Raw genomic sequence first — 21,498 nt, forward strand, 5'->3', positions numbered from 1 at the left:
CATATGCATGCAAGAAGAAAGAAAACACTGATCATACATGAATTAGAAACTCCAACAAGATGTAGGCTCAAATCTTGCAAACGGTGCGAGATATTGAAAAAATAATCGAAAAAATCTTCCCTTTATAGTATCCCTTGCCGATTTTTATCAAGACGTCTTTCACTTGTGTCTGTAAGAGGACATGTACAGATGTTGTGAGGAATGACAAGGAGATTCATGCTCATATGTGAATGATGCGCTGTGTAGAGAGCGCAGATTTAGCTAGTTAAGAATAAAATATTTAAAACTTAATACCTTTCTCTGGTTATTGCAGTTTTCAGAATGATTATGTTACCTTAGGTTTCTTTAACGGTGTAAAGTACAAACAAGCGTCCAGGTTCAAAATGACGTTACCTTTTAATTTCACTCGAAAAAAGAAGTAAATAAAACAGTCTTTCTGGGGGGCAAGAGAACGTCTGTACAGCTAACTGCAAGCTACTATCGGATGCTGGATGCAGAAAACTATACGGAAGTAGTTAAGTGAAACAGCATAAAACAAGCGAACACGTTGTAAGTAATTAGTATGAAGGTCATTGAGAGCAAAACACACAAAAGGGAAAGGAACGAGAGAATAGATACAACTGTGAAAAAGATTATGCAAGCATAAAGCTTAAAAAGATATTGCACCATGAAAGCACATCGTGAAGAGAATTAACTTAAATGTCATGTGCCTTATCAGTTTGGATGATGATGGTTTTCTTATGTGTTTATCATATTTAGACAAGTTTTATTGCATCTAAACGGATATACACGGGATAACTAATTATAATGTGCATAAGTTATTCTTTTTAAAGACTTTTCAAGATCTACCAGTACGATTAACCCTTTCGAGCCCTTCAGAAAATTATGCCAAATTGTTGCTTCTATTAGACGCACGTCAGTACTGTTCTTAACTGCAATTGATTTAAAGAATGTGTGAACAATAGCTTCACCATATACAGGGTGATTCATATAAGTAATTACCATCTTATTAACTTGTCATTTCTGTAATGTTTAATCCAATGTATGAACAGTAATGTGGTTAACTTTATTGCTAATAGTTTCAGCGGTCCATTCAGTATTCCTGGAAGATTCTTAGCTTCAGGTCGCTTTGCACGTAAGGCAAGGTTAGATCGGGTGATACGAGAGGCCATAGGTTCTTTGAAATTATGCTCCTTGCAAAGACGTTGGTTATAAGCAGCATGGAAGCATTGAAGATTTGACATATTATGTACCAACTTGTTGAAAGTAGCCGTTCGTCAACTTATCTCATCGAATTGCTCCATAAATTTTTTGAATATGCGATCGTATGCTGTGGTTCAGAGTTCACAATTTCGTCAATTTTCTTAACTTTATACCACGTTTTCAGGAGATTGTGGATTTCGGCAACATTGGAATTTTCGGCAGTCTAATAACTGCTGTTTCACTGTTGACGTTGCCTAGTAGGCGAAATCATGCCTTATACGTACATCAAATTACCAGGGCTATAGTAGAGGCCGCCGTATACCATTTGCTTAATCTTTGTTATTAGAATCTACCTATTTGCATATAGCTACTTTTGTTTATTTTATATTTGTTTATCTATTAATAAGGTTGTGACTTCGGTAATAGAGTGACTACATAACTTTTTCTATCTTATTCTCAGCCGCTGTTCAAGTATATGAAATGCAAGAAAAATCAGTTTGTTCCCCACTCTGCGACCACAAAAGAAAGAGAGAGAGGAGGAGGGAAAAAAGGAGACGAAGGAAAGAAGGGAAAGATTACCTTAGCTCTATTTCTGTCCTGCTTCTTCTTGTGATCAGTGAATCAGTACGAATCTTTGTTTAACTATTACATTTGTGTTTCCACTCTCCTCCTCACCATAATTTTCTTAACCCTTTGTGTACCAGTGGATACGCCATGAAAACATCCTTTTAAAAGGTTTCCTCTCTTGTCTCCCGCTGATTACACGGTGAAACCATGTTGCAGTACTGATTACTGCTGCCATCTGTTATATAGAAATTCAACTAACTCCTACCTAGAGTAAGAGAGACTACATATAAAAGCAAAAGTGTTCTTAGTCTCATCTTAATTAGAAATACACCAAAAGTTCTTTAGAGTATTTTTATGGATGGTCTTTAAAGGCTTAACTCCTTCTGGTACATCAAGCATGATTTTCTCTGTTACTTCTCAAAGTGGGCTGGTCCTTTCTGCGTACCCATTTATGTCATTAATGAAGTGATTAACATATCAGCCTTGATATCTAATAGATTTATTAATAACTTACATGCATTTTACAATGGTCGTATTTAGAATTGACTTATTTATAGACATATATATCTTCTATGCCAATCATAGATGTTCACAAACTTGGTATTGGCCATGACGCACTCTCTTTTCCTTCTTAGATACCTTTAATTTAACAATTACAAGTACTTTATATAATCAAAGGTTTATTCGATTTCTTCACTTCATGCATTACACGCATTGATGATCGAAAGTTTCTTCGATTACTTTTATTCATGCATTACATGCACTTTATATGATCAAAGATTTTTTCGATTGCTTCAATTCACCCATTATCATATGCACTTTATATGATCATAATCAAAAGTTTCTTCGATTTCTTCAATTCATGCATTTACATGCACTTTGTATGATCGAAGATTTCTTCGATTTCATCTATCTATGCATTATGCACTTTATACATATGATCGAAAGTTTCTTGGATTCCTTCAAGGACATATGAATTCATGCTTTCCATGCACTTTATATGATCAATGATTTCCTTGATCCCTTCAATTCATATGTTACATGTCCCTGCCTTATAGAATCGAAGGTTTTATAATTCCTTCAATTCATGGGATCCATGCACTTTATATGATCAAAGGTCTCTTCGATGCCTTCAATTTATACATTCTATGTACTTCATATCACAAACTGTTTCTTCAATTTGATAAATTTTTACACCATATAAACTTTATATAAGGTTTCCTTCGGTTCCTTAAATCCGTAAATTTCATACACTGTATATGATCGAAGTTTTCTTTGATTCCTTCAATTCGTAAACTATGTACACTTTATACGATAAAAGGTTTATTTGATACCTTGAATTCATGGGTTCATGCAGTTTATATGATCGAAGATATTTTTAAAAAAAATTAATTCTTTACATGCACTTGATACGATCGAAGATTCTTCGATTCCTTCAATTAATTCGACCTTTATGTAATCGAACATTCGCTTTCTTTGTTGTCTTCTGACAAGTATCATATTAATAACCATTAAGATTGTTTTTTTTTTTCTGACGACGCTGGCCTATCATACAACTAGACCTGCTACCTGATTTGCATTGACCTAAATCAGGTTGGGGCGTCTCTAGATGAGCAACTATTTAACGCACGAAGAAATTATTCTTCAACCCCCCCAAGTTCTTAGCATAATATTCACCCATAAAAGATTGAACTAACGATCTCATTTCTTGTCTAACTCCTGTTAGGTATGCTGCCTGCTCGCTGTCTATTGAGTTAACTTTACTATGATTCCATATTCTAGCATTTACTACAGAAAGTGATTTTTTAAAACTATTTTATTACTTTCATTTGTTGAAAATCAACACGGCAAGCAGGGCGTGATTCAATAATCTCAATTTATTGCTCTTTTTCTAGTTTTGTCTATTAAAAAATCGAACTCTAAAGGTATTTCATAAAAAGCAAGCTGAGCTATGAAACTAACATGGATCCGATGGTCTTATAGAGATGCTGGTTTGGGCCATGTCCTAGCTCCTTTTTAGATTTTACAAATGGAGCTGTTCACACCATCACAGGATCGAAAATCGGACCGATCGAAATAGCACGCATATACGCTGAATATTTCCTTAACAAAAACGAGACTGTAAAAGTGTAATGTCAGTTTTAGTGGTAATGTGTAGCCTACTGTGAAATATGAAAAATAAATGATGGGACTTACCTGGTCCGGATAGAAGCACAAGGACACTCCATGGTACAAACACCACAGCCAATAGAATAAGCAGCCACTGGCGTCGACGCAGAGGCGTGAAGCTCAGCGCCATGGCCGCTGCCTAAGAACCTAAAACATAAAAGAGAAAAAAATAATGAATAACTTTAATTCAAATATTATATATTAATGCACTTCTTCACAGAATACCAGAAAGTTTATTTATATCCTCATAGAATGAGGAAATTTAAATGTAGTACATAGATATTTAAAATAAATAGATGCTTTATTATTGTGTTTACTAAAACTACAGATGTAGATTTGATTCTTCACTCAGAAACACAAATTATTATTATTATTATTATTATTATTATTATTATTATTATTATTATTATTATTATTATTGCTGTATCTCGGTTTAATTGGATTTCAGCTTAGTAATCTGATGGCCGTCTCTGGCAAGTGCAGATTATTTGAAGAGTTCTTCTTCTGCAAAGAACTTCCTGATCATACGACAGGCGTCTAGTATTACTTACTGATTTTTGTGTATTTGTTAGATGTTTTGCGTTTATCTGTATCTGTTCCAGTTGCGTCACAGTACTTTCAGGGACAGTTGCTGTACTTGAGACAATGATTGGTCTTACTGTGACTTTCTGACATTTCCATAACTTCTTGATTTCGTCTGCAAGCTCTTTTATATTTGCTTATTTTTGTAGTGAATGTTGTACGTGTGTTATGAGTTAATGGTACTACTACATCTATGAGGGCTATTCCTTAGTCTTTTTTTATTTTTTATTTTTTTTATTTTTATTTTTTTTATAATAGTGATGTCGGGTCTGTTTGCAGGTACAGTGACATCCGTTCGTATTTCTCGATCCCAGTAGAGTTTATATTTACCGTTTTCAAGTAGTCTACTGGACTTGATTGGCATTTGTAGTAATGCTTGGTATCGGCAATCAATTCCATGTTATGTGCCAAAAATTGATGAATCTTTTTTTGCATCATTGTTGTGTCTTTTTAGATAGTCTGTGGGAGCCATTATAGATCTACGTCATGAGCATAGTTTCTGATGTGCCTCCGCATTATTATTATTATTATTATTATTATTATTATTATTATTATTATTATTATTATTATTATTATTATTATTATTATTATTATTATTATTAAATTGAAATTCAAAGGGAGTCAGTGCGCCGTGCAGTCACGTACTTCTAGAAAAATCAAGTAGCAGTTGTTATATAAAATCTCTTATTTGTTCTATATTGACGAAGAATTTTTTTTTCTAAATCCAAAGTTCGAGCAAAGTGGTTAAACTTGAAAAAAATTTTTCCCCTCGTTTGCTATGCATAAGCCTGCCATACGTCCCGTAGAAAAAGGGACAGTCCCGATTTACAGCCCGAGTGTCCCGCGTCCCCGAAAATTTAGTCGGGACAGGCAAATGTCCCGTATTGTAATTCCGTTCCATTTCTACTATCAATATCAGCTTATTCGAAAAATGAAAAATGAAAAATTCTGACATTGGCTGGCAATCCTGTAATTAATGAATGAACAGTAAGTTGTAGCATGTATCAGTTCCGAGTAAGTTATCACCCGACTTGATAGCGAATTTTCCATTGGTAGAAGAAACTCGGACACTCTCCAACATAAAAAAAAAGTAAGATCACTTTGAGTGTTTCTACATGTACAAGCACAGAGAAGGTGAGTGACTTTTTCTCCAGCAAGACATTCGATAAGTTAACAAGAATTATAAAATGTCTGAGAGGCTAGGGGCACAGAAATGTACTTTGGTCCAGGGCTTAGAAATATGTAAATCTGGTCCTGAGAATTACTCACGACACAAGGAGAAAAATCAGCTTTTCATCAGATTAAACTGACAAACGTAATTTTGGCAAATACAGCCATGTAAATAAATATTGCTAAATGCACGAAGAATGTTGAAGGTAGAGTGTGTCACTGATTTAAATAATTTGCATATAGTTTTTCCGTAAAGCATTTATGTAAGACGTCATTTTCAGTTTTGAAGGCGATTCTTTTGTAGTTGTATTGTAAATATCTTCACTCCGTACAATTAATTGCAGGGAACAAAGAGAGAAAAGTAACTGGAACTTACGGAACTTTAACCTATTACTATATATTGTTGAAAAAATAAAATAAAATATTTAAGTTTTACGTCCCATAGTTATGCAGTGTAGATTAAAGGAGACAGTGATAATGAGAAATGAATGAAAAAAGCAGGAGGAAACTGGAGAACAGCGATGCACATGGTGTTTGTCTACTACAAGCCTCACTTGGCGCGAGCTGGGATCGAACCAAGGATGGAAGCTCTTCCACTGAGCCATCACGGCCTATTATATTGTTGTTCATAACCAGAGCTACAGTTCAATGGATGTGTTGAAAAGTTTTCTTTTTTGGGGGAGGCGGGGGCGATCGAAGGTGTCCCGTATTCTCACGAAGAAAATCTGGCAGGTTTAGGTATGCAAGAAATTCTTTGCTCGTAGTTGATTCCTGTGAGGCTGATTATATACATGGCCCACTGAATAAAAGACCGGAGTTGGTTCAATAACGTGCGAACCGATCATTGAAATGGCAGGTAGCGACGTCTTCTTAGCATCTGTAAGTCATTTGACCCGTCACGTAGGCATGATTAGTCTTCGAGATATTGCAATTCGAGGAAGCACGTGTCTATGGAAGTGCAGAATGAGTGGCCTGGCTGATGAACATGTTTGTGTGAAATCTTACAGCAAGTTCGGGAAGAATTTATATATTTCTTTTTTCTTTTTCTTTTTCTTTTCTTTTCTTTTTTCTTTTTCTTTTTTTTTTTTTTGAAATTTCAACTTTTGCAAAATTCTATTTTCACTTTTGCGAACAATTGATTTGTATAGTAACTAGTGCAACTAGTGCATACTCTTTTTTAAAATTAAGTTACCTTCGACTATGACCACTGTTTTAATATCTAAATATTTAGAATTGGTTGGTATTCGAAGAAAATAGCGTATTTTATGAAACTTCAAGATTATTGTAGGAAACTTATACTATAATTATACGTATGGCAACGCATATCATTGATATATTTCGACATCACTTCGCTTAATTGGCTTCTATAGGAAAAAATGTTTTTCCGTTATCGTTCCCTGTTTTCTTCCTTCGTTACTAATTACTTTTGTCCTAGCTTTTTGTCTCTCTAGGCCAACAAGATTAGGATTAGGAATTAAATTTCTGGGCTTTTGGCATCAATGGCCATGTTGTTACCATGTCACGTATAAGGGATGACGTCCGTCAGCGATCACATCACCCGAGGAATTGGAGAGGTAGAAGTTTTGAGGAAGAAGAAAGTGGCCTGAGACCTGTATGTTAGATACCATCTCGGCATTTGCCTGGTGTGAGTGAGGTAAACCTTATTCAGGATGGTTGGCCTCAAAAACCTTTTACACTTTTTCGACCGAGTATCCTCACCAGGAATCGAACCCGGAACCGTTCGCACCAAAGGCAAGAGTGGTAGCGACTATGATATGCGGAGCCACTATTACATAATATCAAACAAACTTCTATGCTCTTGAAGAAACTGAAGAAATGGCGTAGCTGTTTGCGGAATATACAATAAGAATAAGAATAATACCCTCCTGCCCACCGGTTTAGTCGCTAGAACGCTCATCGTTGGTGCATCTGGTTCCGGCTTCGATTCCCGGTAAAAGATCATTAAAATTTGAACTGAATTACGGTAGTTCGGATCCCTCCTTAAATTGTAGATCAACGTACACACATAATTTCACATAATTTCGGTACTGAGAAGGGACCCTAGACTTCAATAAAAAATAAGACCGTTCACTAAAATTAATTAATCGAAATTACCAAAGTTGATAGAGACTTAAAGATTTGAAAGAACACGCAACAAAGCACCATAGAACTCACCTATAAAAACAAACGACTGATTGACCAAAGGGAAGAAAATGAGAGTCGTACAAAGAAAAAAGGAGAACAGTATATGAAGAGAAATAAGCAAATAAAAGGAGGAAAGAAATGTACACAAAATAAAGAAACAGGAATAGATCAAGAAAAAAAGACAGAGACAAAAACCAAAATCTGATTGGTTACCCTCTAAAGCGAAACTGAACAGGATATATTTCTTCTGCGACTTTAATCACATTTGAATGATAAAGAATTCATTCCTCTTCTCCATGTTATTCGGAATCAGCGTTGAACGAGAATGCCTTTTGATCAACGTGGGGTGGGTTGTATCCCTCCAACGCACAGTACAGCACAAGGAAACCAAACCCATCGGTCCTGATCGAAGCTGAAAAGAATATTTTGTCCTCCATTGGAACACAAAAAGACAATGCTGATGCGGACCTTTAAAAGTTTGATCAAGCGCTATAGTATTGCAACATAAAAAAGGTTTGACCTGTAATTTGGCATTCATTGACCACAGTCGGAGAACAAAAGCAAGGAATGATCTTCAGAGTTTTCAGCAATGATTTACGGAGCAGAACCACGGATAAAGAAAAAAATCACATGATAAAAGATTGAATGTTACCGAAATGAGAATGCTACACTGGATGTGTGGGATAACAAGAGGAGACAGAATGAAGAATGAGAGAGTAAACGGAACAAGCATGGTGTTAGAGATATCTAAGAAGATTGTAGTGGTAGAGCCATCTAATGAGAACAACAAACGCCTATGTCGTCACAAGAATGACAGCAATGTAAGTAGATGGAAAGAGAGGTAGAGGGAAACCAAGAAAATGGATGGACATAGTTAAGAATGCGTTCAAGGAGAAAGGTCTAACAAAGGAAGTATTCCGGGACAGGGTTTTATGAACACTCATCAGAAATGTCGACCACAAATAACTAGAAAAAGAAGCTTTGCCTTCCCTGAACTAGCACTCCAAATTCCTGGCATCTGTGTAAGTCAACCATTGCACTGAAAGATAAGTGCAAGGTTTATCAGAGTTAAAACACGTCAGAATCAGAGAAAATGTAAGCAATATATTTCTCTTATAAATGACTGTCGAAGTTTAATCGATCTGTAAAACTTGGCGTTTAAAATATACGTATAAAAGATACCGTTGGGCCCAAACAGTGTTTTGTTAATACTTTCTGGATAGGTTATGTTGAAAAACCGCGTATGGGAAGATGTATAAACATATATTTTTTGAAATATTCAAAACGTCGCATCTTGATTAAGAATCGAACATACGAAAGTTCAAGCTAAAGCAGTGAAAATCATTAATCGACTAAAAATTCTGCAGTAATGCTACAGAGCTGCTTCTAGTTCATTGGGTCACCGAAAGTACCTGGGTCAACGAGTCTGAGAAGAGAGACTCAAACTCGGATGACCCAGATCAATCTCTTGTCCGAAGTAACCTGGTGACCCATGACCCATTCCACCACTGCTAGTGTCATAATGAAAATTAAATGAAATGAAATCTTTGAGTTTTACGTCCCACGATTATGCCGGTTAGGCTAAAGGAGACGGTGATGGTGAGTAATGAATGAAATGGTGGAATGAAGAAAGTGGGAGGAAACGGGAGAACCCCGAGAAAACCCACGCACACGGTGTTTGTCCACCACAAAGTTCACTTGGCGGGAGTTGGGATCGAACCCGGGACCCCAAGCACCAGAGGTGAACGCTCTACCACTGAGCCACCGCGGCCCCACTAGTGTCATAATGAAAAACTTAATGCGGGTATATTCAAGATCAGTCTTACCTCAATAATGATTCTCGTACAGCACAATTTTTTGGGGGGATTTACAAAGAAATTCGTTCTCAATTTTCTGGAAAACTACTGGACCTTTTACACTGAATCATACCATTTTGTTCAATTGAGCAAGAGCTTTTTACACTCAATCATACCATTTTGTTCAATTGAATAAGAGCTTTTACACTGAACCTTATAATTTTGTTCAGTTGAATAGAAGCTTATACATTCAATCATATCCTTCTGTTCAATTGAATAAGAGCTTTTACGCTGAATCTTATCATAATGTTCATTTACACTCAATCATATCATTCTGTTTAGTTGAATAAGAGTTTTTACACTCAATTATATGATTCTGTTCAGTTGATTAAGAGCTCTTACACTCATTCATATCATTTTGTTCAAATAAGTAAGAGCTTTTACACTGAATCTTATTATAATGTTCATTTACACTCAATCATATCATTCTGTTCAGTTGAATAAGAGCTCTTACACTCAATCATATCCTTCTGTTCAATTGAATAAGAGCTTTTACGCTGAATCTTATCGTAATGTTCATTTACACTCAATCATATCATTCTGTTCAGTTGAATACGAACTCTTACACTCAATCATATAATTTTGTTCAAATGAGTACGAGATTTTACACTGAATCATATCATAATGTTCATCTACATTCAATCATATCATTCTGTTCAGTTGAATAAGAGCTCTTACACTCAATCATATAATTTTGTTCAAATGAGTACGAGCTTTTACACTGAATCATATCATTTTGTTTAAATGAATAAGAGTTTTTACACACAATCATATCATTCTGTTCAATTGAGTAAGAGCTTTTACAATCAATCATACCATTTTGTTCAAGTGAGTAAAGAACTTTTACTCTCAATCATATCATTCTGTTTAGTTGAATAAGATTTAGCGATTGGTATATGTCTAGTCTTTGACCTTGTTGTTGTTGTTGTTGTTGTTAAATGCCAATAACACTAGATAATTTGTTTGGGTAGCTCGAATTAGAAGGAAAATTTGATTACCAAGACACAAAGAACCGAAACTCTTAACTTTATTAAATTTATAGAATAGTTCATCCCACGCTTTACTGATGTAACTTTCCCTCCCTTTATCGCGTAAATCTGAAGCGCCTACGCATTGATTTTCCAGAGTGGCCGCTTCATTTAATCTTTCAACTGTTGAAAAGAGATGGAGCCAGCCAGTCAGTTCGTGGTTAACAGCTTCTATATACCACATTAACACCGATGTTAATTTGGTATCGAAAAACTGCTTTTAAGAATGTCCATACATTTATAGCCTTTCCCGTATATGTCGCCCTCTTTCCTTCACTTTATATTATCGTGTCTTCTTTATTTTATCGTGTCCCGTCAGCGTCGATGAGTTAAAATGAAACCCGAGAACCCAGTCGCTTAGCCGAGGGCGTTTTCTAGGTTAATGTAATTGTGCCGGACGGGACGACACCGGAACTAAACAAAGCAAACAGAGGGAGAGAGAGAACGTAATGAAAGTCAACGGTCCAAAACGATGAAGGTCGTTACAACGATATTCGTTGACAGCGCAGAAGGTAAATTTACTCAGCTCCTTTGGATTCGTAAAACGAGAAAGACATGCGATCTAATGATAATGATAGATATATATTTAAACAAGATGTGATCAGCTAAGAAAACAAACTTTAATAAAGAGAGAAAAATGAAATAGATTAAAAGAAAGCGAAGGAGTGATAATTTTAGCAAATAGTAAGAAAGAGAGGGACAGAAATGACGAATATTTTTTTTAAAATCTATTTTTTCTATATTAATTTTCTTTCTTGTATATGCATAAAGTATCTCAAACAACATTAATCAAAATGTCTTTCTCGGTGATTGTAAATGTAACATTGATTTTCTGTTTTGATAACTTCAAAATGAGAAAGGTCAAGTTATTCGCATGAGTTATTCAGGTAGCATGAATGGTATATCACAATACGAAAACCTACGAAAAGTAAGAGCTCCTTCGTGGAAAAGTGGTTAGCGTACGCGCCTTTGGCGTGGGAGATCCGCGTTCGAATCTTGGCGGGAGCTCATGTGCTTCGGATTCCACGATAATCAGTAGATCCTGTTTCATATATCCTCGCTACTGAAAGGGACGTTAAACTCAAAGTAAATTCAACTCAGCCTAGGAAAAGTAGTATTGCCCGCGAGACGAGAAATATTTTTTTTTTTTTTTTTTTTTTTTTTTGTCTAGACTCGATTCTCCAACAGCTTTTCTCGTTTGATTTTGCAAATTTATATTCAAAATTTATGCTCTGATTTACATTCATCCGTTAGTTCATGCGATACTGTCTCATGCATATCGCATGAAGTAACATTTATACTCTGAGTTACATTTATCCGTTACTTCATGCGTACTCATGTACGAAAGCGAATTTATGTTAGGTCAAACTCGTTAATGGAGCTAATCCGTTAACATTAACTGGTAACGGTGACATCCGTTACGACATACGATAACTCTTGTACGAATGCGACTTTTGGAATTATATTCTTTTCCAATAGACATCTAAGAGCGATTATCTCGCCCGAGTTCGTTAACGGAGTCAATCCGTTAAACATATTAACTGTAAGGGAGACTTCATTCATCCGTTACTTCATGCGATAACTCTTGTACGAAAGCGAATTTATCTGAGATCAAGTTCGTTAATGGATCTAATCCGTTAACATTAACTGGTAACGGTGACATCCGTTACGACATACGATAACCCTTTTACGAATGCGACTTTTGGAATTATATTATTTTCCAATAGACAGCTAAGAGCGATTATCTCGCCCGAGTTCGTTAACGGAGTCAATCCGTTAAACATTAACTGTAAGGGAGACTTCATTCATCCGTTACTTCATGCGATAACTCTTGTACGAAAGCGAATTTATCTGAGATCAAGTTCGTTAATGGATCTAATCCGTTAACATTAACTGGTAACGGTGACATCCGTTACGACATACGATAACCCTTTTACGAATGCGACTTTTGGAATTATATTATTTTCCAATAGACAGCTAAGAGCGATTATCTCGCCCGAGTTCGTTAACGGAGTCAATCTTTTAAACATATTAACTGTAACAGAGACTTCATTCATCCGTTACTTCATGCGATAACTCTTGTACGAAAGCGAATTTATCTGAGGTCAAGTTCGTTAATGGAGTTAATCCGTTAACATTAACTGGTAACGGTGACATCCGTTACGACATACGATAACTCTTGTACGAATGCGACTTTTGGAATTATATTATTTTCCAATAGACAGCTAAGAGCGATTATCTCGCCCGAGTTCGTTAACGGAGTCAATCTTTTAAACATATTAACTGTAACAGAGACTTCATTCAACCGTTACTTCATGCGATAACTCTTGTACGAAAGCGAATTTATCTGAGGTTAAGTTCGTTAATGGAGTTAATCCGTTAACATTAACTGGTAACGGTGACATCCGTTACGACATACGATAACCCTTTTACGAATGCGACTTTTGGAATTATATTATTTTCCAATAGACAGCTAAGAGCGATTATCTCGCCCGAGTTCGTTAACGGAGTCAATCCGTTAAACATATTAACTGTAAGGGAGACTTCATTCATCCGTTACTTCATGCGATAACTCTTGTACGAAAGCGAATTTATCTGAGATTAAGTTCGTTAATGGATCTAATCCGTTAACATTAACTGGTAACGGTGACATCCGTTACGACATACGATAACCCTTTTACGAATGCGACTTTTGGAATTATATTATTTTCCAATAGACAGCTAAGAGCGATTATCTCGGCTGAGTTCGTTAACGGAGTCAATCCGTTAAACATATTAACTGTAAGGGAGACTTCATTCATCCGTTACTTCATGCGATAACTCTTGTACGAAAGCGAATTTATCTTAGATCAAGTTCGTTAATGGATCTAATCCGTTAACATTAACTGGTAACGGTGACATTCGTTACGACATACGATAACCCTTTTACGAATGCGACTTTTGGAATTATATTATTTTCCAATAGACAGCTAAGAGCGATTATCTCGCCCGAGTTCGTTAACGGAGTCAATCCGTTAAACAGATTAACTGTAAGGGAGACTTCATTCATCCGTTACTTCATGCGATAACTCTTGTACGAAAGCGAATTTATCTGAGATCAAGTTCGTTAATGGATCTAATCCGTTAACATTAACTGGTAACGGTGACATTCGTTACGACATACGATAACCCTTTTACGAATGCGACTTTTGGAATTATATTATTTTCCAATAGACAGCTAAGAGCGATTATCTCCCCCGAGTTCGTTAACGGAGTCAATCCGTTAAACAGATTAACTGTAAGGGAGACTTCATTCATCCGTTACTTCATGCGATAACTCTTGTACGAAAGCGAATTTATCTGAGATCAAGTTCGTTAATGGATCTAATCCGTTAACATTAACTGGTAACGGTGACATTCGTTACGACATACGATAACCCTTTTACGAATGCGACTTTTGGAATTATATTATTTTCCAATAGACAGCTAAGAGCGATTAACTCACCCGAGTTCGTTAACGGAGTCAATCCGTTAAACAGATTAACTGTAAGGGAGACTTCATTCATCCGTTACTTCATGCGGTAACTCTTGTACGAAAGCGAATTTATCTGAGATCAAGTTCGTTAATGGAGCTAATCCGTTAACATTAACTGACACGGTGACATCCGTTACGACATACGATAACCCTTGTACAAATGCGACTTTTGGAATTATATTCTTTTCCAATAGACAGCTAAGAGCGATTATCTCGGCTGAGTTTGTTAACGGAGTCAATTCCGTTAGCATCTTTACGGGTGACGGTGACTTTAATGATGGCAGTCCATATTCCATTTTCTACAATTGAAACAAAGTTGTATAACTGTAGGATGCAAGAAGTTTCACGTCGAGCCGCTAGAAGGCAGTAAACATCCTCGAGTGAATTGCCATATACCGGACGAAGTTGAAATTTTACGTGATCCTCATTATTCCCTTTTGTGGTTATTTTAGAGGTTTTTTTTTTTTTTTTTTTTTTTTTACATAGCATTTTATTTTCTTCAAGTAATCCACGCAAAGCGAATAGAACGAAGCTTGCTGGTTAATATACTGTATATCACGCTATGGGTCATTCTCAACCTTCCGTGCTTACATCAGTGTCCATATGTATATTTTTCTTTTTTTTTTCCTTTTTTTTCTTTCTAAATCTGTTTACTCAGGAACACAACGAACGAGAAATTACAGACACGAAAATCCCAAATAAAAATCATTACAGACATTATTCAATTAATTTATAATGAGTATGCGCATCGTTTCTTTTCTGTTTGCTATTTTCCATTAGCATAATTACCTTGTAATAATGTAGGTCATGCTAATCCGTCAAGGGACTACTAACGTACGCATCACGCATTTGTTTATAGTATACTTGCCTTACAGCGCAACAGTTAACGCCCTCTTTCGTAATTAATTTTCTTTTTTCAATAAATTGCTGGAATATTCCCTTAAATGTAAATGTAATGGATTTTAAGTATTAATAAGTTCATTATCTTAACTCACTCTCTGGACGTTGTAGAGGGGGCATACCGTGGTTTCAGTGGTAGAGTGCTTACCCTCGGTGCATGGAATCATGGTTCGATCACCAGCCAAGTAAATTTGTGATCGATAAAATCGAAGTCCGTGGGTTTTCTCGGGATACTTCGGTTTCCTCCCACTTTCTCATTCCACCAATTATTTAATCATTATTCACTTTTCTTACCCGTCGTCTCCCTTAGCCTAAAGGAAATAATCGTGAGACGTTAAACTGAAATATTTCATTTTATTTTCATTTCGACATTCTAGTAACTACTGTAAACTGCTGACAGATGGAATATCGAGAAGAACCTTTTGTGGTCAATTATACTCTTCGGGATTATAATTAAGGTTTTATGTTTTAAATCTCAAAAAATCTCAGTTGTAAAACCAAGGCCGTGCCGTGGGGGGCGACGGCCCCGGGCGCCGAAATAAGGGGGGCGAAAAATTCGGGAGAAAACAGGAAAAAAGATGGGGAAATTGCTTGGAATATATGTATGGGGGCGCCGTCGTATACTCTCGCCCCGGGCGCTGATTTTCCACGGCACGGCTCTGTGTAAAACTGTTCTCTTTCAACTATACTTTTCGTTTCTATTACTAGTTAATCCCTCAAACCCTTTGGCTCGCTGGAGGCAATAGGATGTAAATCGTGATTAATTGAAGGTTCTAGGTCTAATGTTACACATGCCACATTTAATATACGGTGTGTTCACAAAGTTTCAAGACTGTTCTGAGAATACAAAATGTACTAAACATTTTCGTACAGCGAACTAAAATTCTTCGAAATATGACCCTTGGGCATCAACACACCGCTGCCAGCGTTTTTTCCATTGTTCATAGGCTCCCTGGAAGTCTTCGCGCGCAAGGCTGTTAAGGGACCTCGTCGAGGCTGTCTGGACCGCTGGAATCGTGTCAAATTGCTTTCCTATCAGGACTTTCTTAATCCGGCGGAATAAAAAAAAAAAAAAAAAAGTCGCAGGGAGCGAGGTCGGGGCTGTAGGAGCTTGTGGCAGTGTTGCCACGTTGAACTTAGCCAAAACTTCGGAGGCGGCAAACGAGGTGTGAGAGGGCGCATTGTCGTGGTGAACAACCCAATCGTCTTTGATCTCTGGGCGGACGCGGTGGACTAGATCCTTCAAACGGCGGAGCACTCCAGCGTAAAACTGACTTGTGACACTGTCCAGCAGGAACAAACTCTTTGTGGATCAATCCTTTAGCAATTAGTTTTCGACGGAGGTCAATGACACGCACTCACTCCACTAGCGATCTTTTCACGCCAACGTTTTGGAGACAACTGACGCGCGTGTGATCCGCTAGTTGACACCCCCCACTACCACACCCTGTCGGTTGAACGGGAATGCGCGTGCGCCCCTACTCAGGAAAACATCAGTCTTGAAACTTTATGAACAAATCCTGTATATATTGTGGCTCAATATAGAAGTCGGACATATACATATTCACACATTCCAAGAGTGAATAAACATTCCAATAGTACGCTTCAGAGAGAAAAAAAGAATCTATAACATTTACTTATGAAAACTAGAAACAACAATGATAAAATCTTTGAGTTTTACGTCCCAGAGTTATGCCGGCTACGCTAAAGAAGACGGTGATGATGAGAAATGAGTGAAATGGTGGAATGAAGAAAGTGGGACGAAACGGAAGAACCGCAAGAAAACCTACTCACACGGTGTTTGTCCACCATAAAATTTACTTGGCGCGAGCTGGGATCGAACCAAAGACTCCAAGCACCAGAGGTGAACGCTCTACCACCGAGCTTTTGGCGTGGGAGACCCGGGGCTTGATTCCCGGCAGGAGCTCATGTGTTTCGGATTCTAAGTTAATGAGTAGGTCCACGTCTCATATAGCCTCGCTGCTGAACGGGACGTTAAGCCCAAAATCAACTCAACTCAACTTTACCAATGAGCCACCGCGGCCCAAAATGAAAGCTGAAATTCAGATTTTGCATACATGTAATTACGATGCTACAGTCTACACAAGTAATACTGTACTCTGTACTTTGTTTGAAGTAACCAAAGATACATTATCTGCTAATTTACGAAGCATAATCATGAACAGCGCCCAGTGACTTAGTAATAGGGAAATCAACGAAAATTTCAAAGAACAAAACAGGAAGCATAAAGAATAGTACCACGTTTAATTACAAACAACACTTGCCACTTAACGTATCTGATCTACGTATATTAAGTGGTAGGTAATTTTACAAGCATCAAAACTAAACTACAAAAGAATGTAAAATACTGGAATACAAGAGAAACCAACCACGATTGGTACATCTGTTTAATTCAAAGAGAAAACTTTTCATTATAATAAAACGAACTACTTTTTTTTTAAACTTTTATCCTGGTGAAATTAAACAAACTCAGCGGACCAAAGAACACACAAAGTAAAACAAACATTGGATCGTATTGGGATAGAGTAGATTAAACGAAGTAGGGGGGAGGGAGGGAAGATTGACAAAAGACCTAACAAGAATAGTAAACACTGCAGCTCTAAAAATGGAATGAGAGTTCACACACACAGCTCACGCCAATTGAGTTGGTATCGACCCATCAGTTCTAGTCGCATCACCAACCAAGCATATATATATATATATTAGAGAGAGAGAGAGATTATAGAATTATTTGACCTCTCTCTCACAGATAATCATTGATGCACAGCAGAGGCCATCATGAGCACAGAGAACACAATTGCACAAGAAGAATTTTTATTTTATTTTATCTTTTTTTTTTTTTAAAAAATATATAGCTCTATTATATATGCAGTAATATTCACATTTTTAAAAATATAAACCATTACATGTTTTTGCTTTTGTAATCTGGATGTTTTGATTTTTATTTTTAAAAAAAAAGAGTGAGACCCTGTTTCTGTATTACTCTTTTAACCTGTAGCTACACATAATAGAGTTTCATTTCTATGTAACACTCATTCCGCGACCTGTCGCGACGGTGAACATTTTTTATTGCTTGGCTCCTGTCTCATTTTTGTGTAAATACATTTGTATGTGCTTATAAATAACACGATCTCTGTGATTATATGTTTGTTTTTTCAAATAAAGGAAAAACTTTGATATGTTGAACTGAAGTTTATCGTCCCATTTAGCAAAGAGACTATACGGAATGAAAAGAAGTCAAACCTTTCAGTTTTACGTCCCACGATTATGCTAGCTAGGCTAAAGGAGACGGCGATGATGAGAAATGAATGAAATGGTAGGATGAATAAAATGGAGGAAACGGGAGAACCCCGAGGAAACCCACGCACACGGTGTTTGTCCACCAGAAATTCCACTTGACGCAAGCTGGGATCGAACCACGGACCCCACGCACCAGAAGTGAACGCTCTACCACTGAGCCACCGTGTCCCCGAGAGGCTATACAAGACGTAGACCGGAATCACATAAGCTTCCACTGGAAATCGAACCCGAGACTCGCATTTAAGGCGCGTACAGTATCCGTATAGATACGACAGATCTACGCGACTTTGAAATGAAATGAAATGAAATGAAATTTCTCGTTTTACGCTCGAAGGTTAGCTAAAGGAAACGGATGATTAATGAAAGCTACTGGCAATGAAATAAATGGTGGAATGAGAACGTAAGAGATCACCGATAAAACCCATGGATACGATGCTGTTTACCACAGACTCACTTGGTCTGAGATCAAACCAAGAATCCTTAGAATCGGAGACAAGTGCTCTACCATTGAAGCACCTTTCCCCCATGAGCAGCTTTTGAGATTTTACACAGAGCAAAAATAAAACTTATGTGGCGTACGTAAAATCGTAGGTTTCATGCGTAAATTCTGCAACGTACAACTATAGATTAGGGATGGGAAAAACCGGTTTTTATAAAAACCGAAACCCGAAAAACCGAAATTTCGGTTTTCTCCAAAACCGGTTTGGTTTCCAAAACCGGTTCGGTTTTTCACAACTGGTTTCGGTTTTCTCCAAAACCGGTTCAGTTTTCACCGAAACTGGTTTCGGTGAAAACCTTTCGAAAACACATAAGGCTATTACTGTGGAAATGGATTTGGTTTCCGGAGAACAACCAAACACCATTCTGGTCAGAAATAGAACAAATTAAAAAAAACAGAATCGGTTTTGAAGAAAACCGAAACCGGATCAGGTGAAAAACCGAACCGGTTTTGAAGAAAACCGGAACCGGTTTCGGTGCGGTGAAAACTGGAACCGGTTTTTGAAAATTTTCAAAAACCGAAAAACCGGTTTTTGTGCCCACCACTACTATAGATAACATCTTGCAGCAAACGTATAGGCCTAAATTAAAACGTATATTTTATAATACTTTCCGCATAAGTGTTCCGAATAAACTTACTTTCCGTATGAAACAAAGAAATGTATAGAGGCGGTCCCGATCTCATATACAGATGGACGTATAGGTATATAACATACAGCTGACGTAAGTAGCATACGTCATATAAGGAAGACTGTTAGATGTCAGGCATCCCGCAGCGGCATGATGTAACATCTAAGCGGGGAATAGACAGTACGTATGTTAGATATGGATAGCGTACGCTCCGTACAGATTTCCAAGGTAAACTTATGGAATCCGTATATTTGTACAGCGGGGGACACTTCTAAATGGTACACCTTAGCCGTAAATCTCCATATGGCTGTACCATTTAGAAGTGTCCCCCGCTGTACAATATACACCTGTCCGAATAATGGATTTTTCTCAGTGTGGGTATGCATATACACTAAAGTACACGAATTGATTTCAATTCCTCATACAACATGTGTTATCATCGTCGTAATTTGATATAAACTGAAAATTTACCATGCACTACGGTTACCTGCTAATCTTTTACAATGCAGTACTCATGTCACTTTTATCTGCATATTCTTTCTCATATAGCTTCAGTGCTAAAAAGGAACATTAAATTAATAGCATCCGTCTACTTCTTCTCCGTCCTTCCATGAATGACGTCTATATTGTCCTCCAAACTTTCGTTATCACCAACTTAAGGAACATTCCTTTTTATTAATTACTATAATTTATAAAATTCAATAATCTTAACGGGTTATTTCTATAGTATTTACTACCTTTGTTCACTTTAAACTTTCACGTCTTATATACCCTAGGCAGATACTGGAAATGGACACCAAATGGCACAACAACTAGCCCACCATAAACGACTATAGCTCATACACCATTCGTCTACTCCTGCTACGCCCTTACAAGAACGGTGTCTATCTTGATTTCCAAAATTAATTGATCGAGATCTTCCTTACCTACCACCAATTTAAGGAATCTTCCTTTTTATTGAATTATTTCAGTTTATTTCTCTCAATAATATTATAGGATTATCTCTAGACGTATTTACTAGCTTTGTTCACTTTACCACTGAGGCACCGTGGCTCTACGTGAAAGTTTAGAGCGTTCATCTCTGGTGCATGGGATCTTTGGTTCGATCCCAGCTCGCGCCGAGTGAGCTTTGTGGTGGACAAAACACCGTGTGCGTGGGCTTGCTCGGAGTTACCCGTATCCTCTCACTTTCTTCATTCTACCATTTCATTCAATTCTCATCATCATCTTTTCCTTTAGCTTAGCCAACACAGCTAATCGTGGGACGTAAAATTTAAAGAATTTATTCAAAATTTCACGTCTCATATAGCCTAGGCAGATTACTAGAAATGGACACAAACGCCACAAAAGCCCCGGCAGAAAAATAGTGCAAATACAATTCCAGTATTACAACTACTATGCACATAAAGGAGTATATGGTGTCACAGTCAGGAAAAGACAAAGAAAAGATGATCTGCTAGTTAACCTGGCGCGCACTCATAATTTTTTATTGGGAGAGGTCCAATTCTACAAGCTACTACGTCTATGTAGTATTAAACGGGTATTATTCAGCATCCGAAAAGGCGATAAGTAATTGCAAAATACTTCCACCTATATTTTTAAAAAATATAGAACTAGATTGTTTTTATAAGAGAAAGAGTACAGATCAAGGGCGAGCATCAGGGGGAGCAAGGTGGGGCGCTTGAACCCTAAGAGGAAATTGTACTTAGGAATATCGAAAACCCAATAGAATTTTTACATTAGTTACAGCAAGATTTGAAACTATATTTGAAACGTCTGAAAGAAAACGTTAGTCCGTTGCCATAGAAACCGCCGTTTCCAGGGCAACAGATAATGTCACGGTTAGCCAATATTGAAAGTAAACGTTAAAAAAAAATAAACGAAGATAAAAGAGCTAATGTAGAGGAGTCGCTAC

The 21,498-nt window shown here is 37.1% G+C and overlaps 1 protein-coding gene across 2 annotated transcripts in view; it reads right to left on the reverse strand.

Annotated features, from left to right (window-relative positions):
• Mgat4a (alpha-1,3-mannosyl-glycoprotein 4-beta-N-acetylglucosaminyltransferase a) overlaps window positions 1-21,498 on the reverse strand; it is a 726,029-nt gene that overhangs the window by 442,732 nt on the left and 261,799 nt on the right. For both annotated transcript variants that reach the window (XM_081727920.1, XM_081727921.1), the window contains exon 2: window positions 3,967-4,086. In XM_081727920.1, the coding sequence (XP_081584046.1) occupies window positions 3,967-4,069 (103 nt within the window). In that variant the 5' untranslated portion in view covers window positions 4,070-4,086. The remainder of the gene's footprint in view (window positions 1-3,966; window positions 4,087-21,498) is intronic.

The sequence above is a fragment of the Thermobia domestica genome, chromosome 10, assembly GCF_964235325.1.
Source record: "Thermobia domestica chromosome 10, izTheDome1.hap1.1, whole genome shotgun sequence".
NCBI lineage: Eukaryota > Metazoa > Arthropoda > Insecta > Zygentoma > Lepismatidae > Thermobia > Thermobia domestica.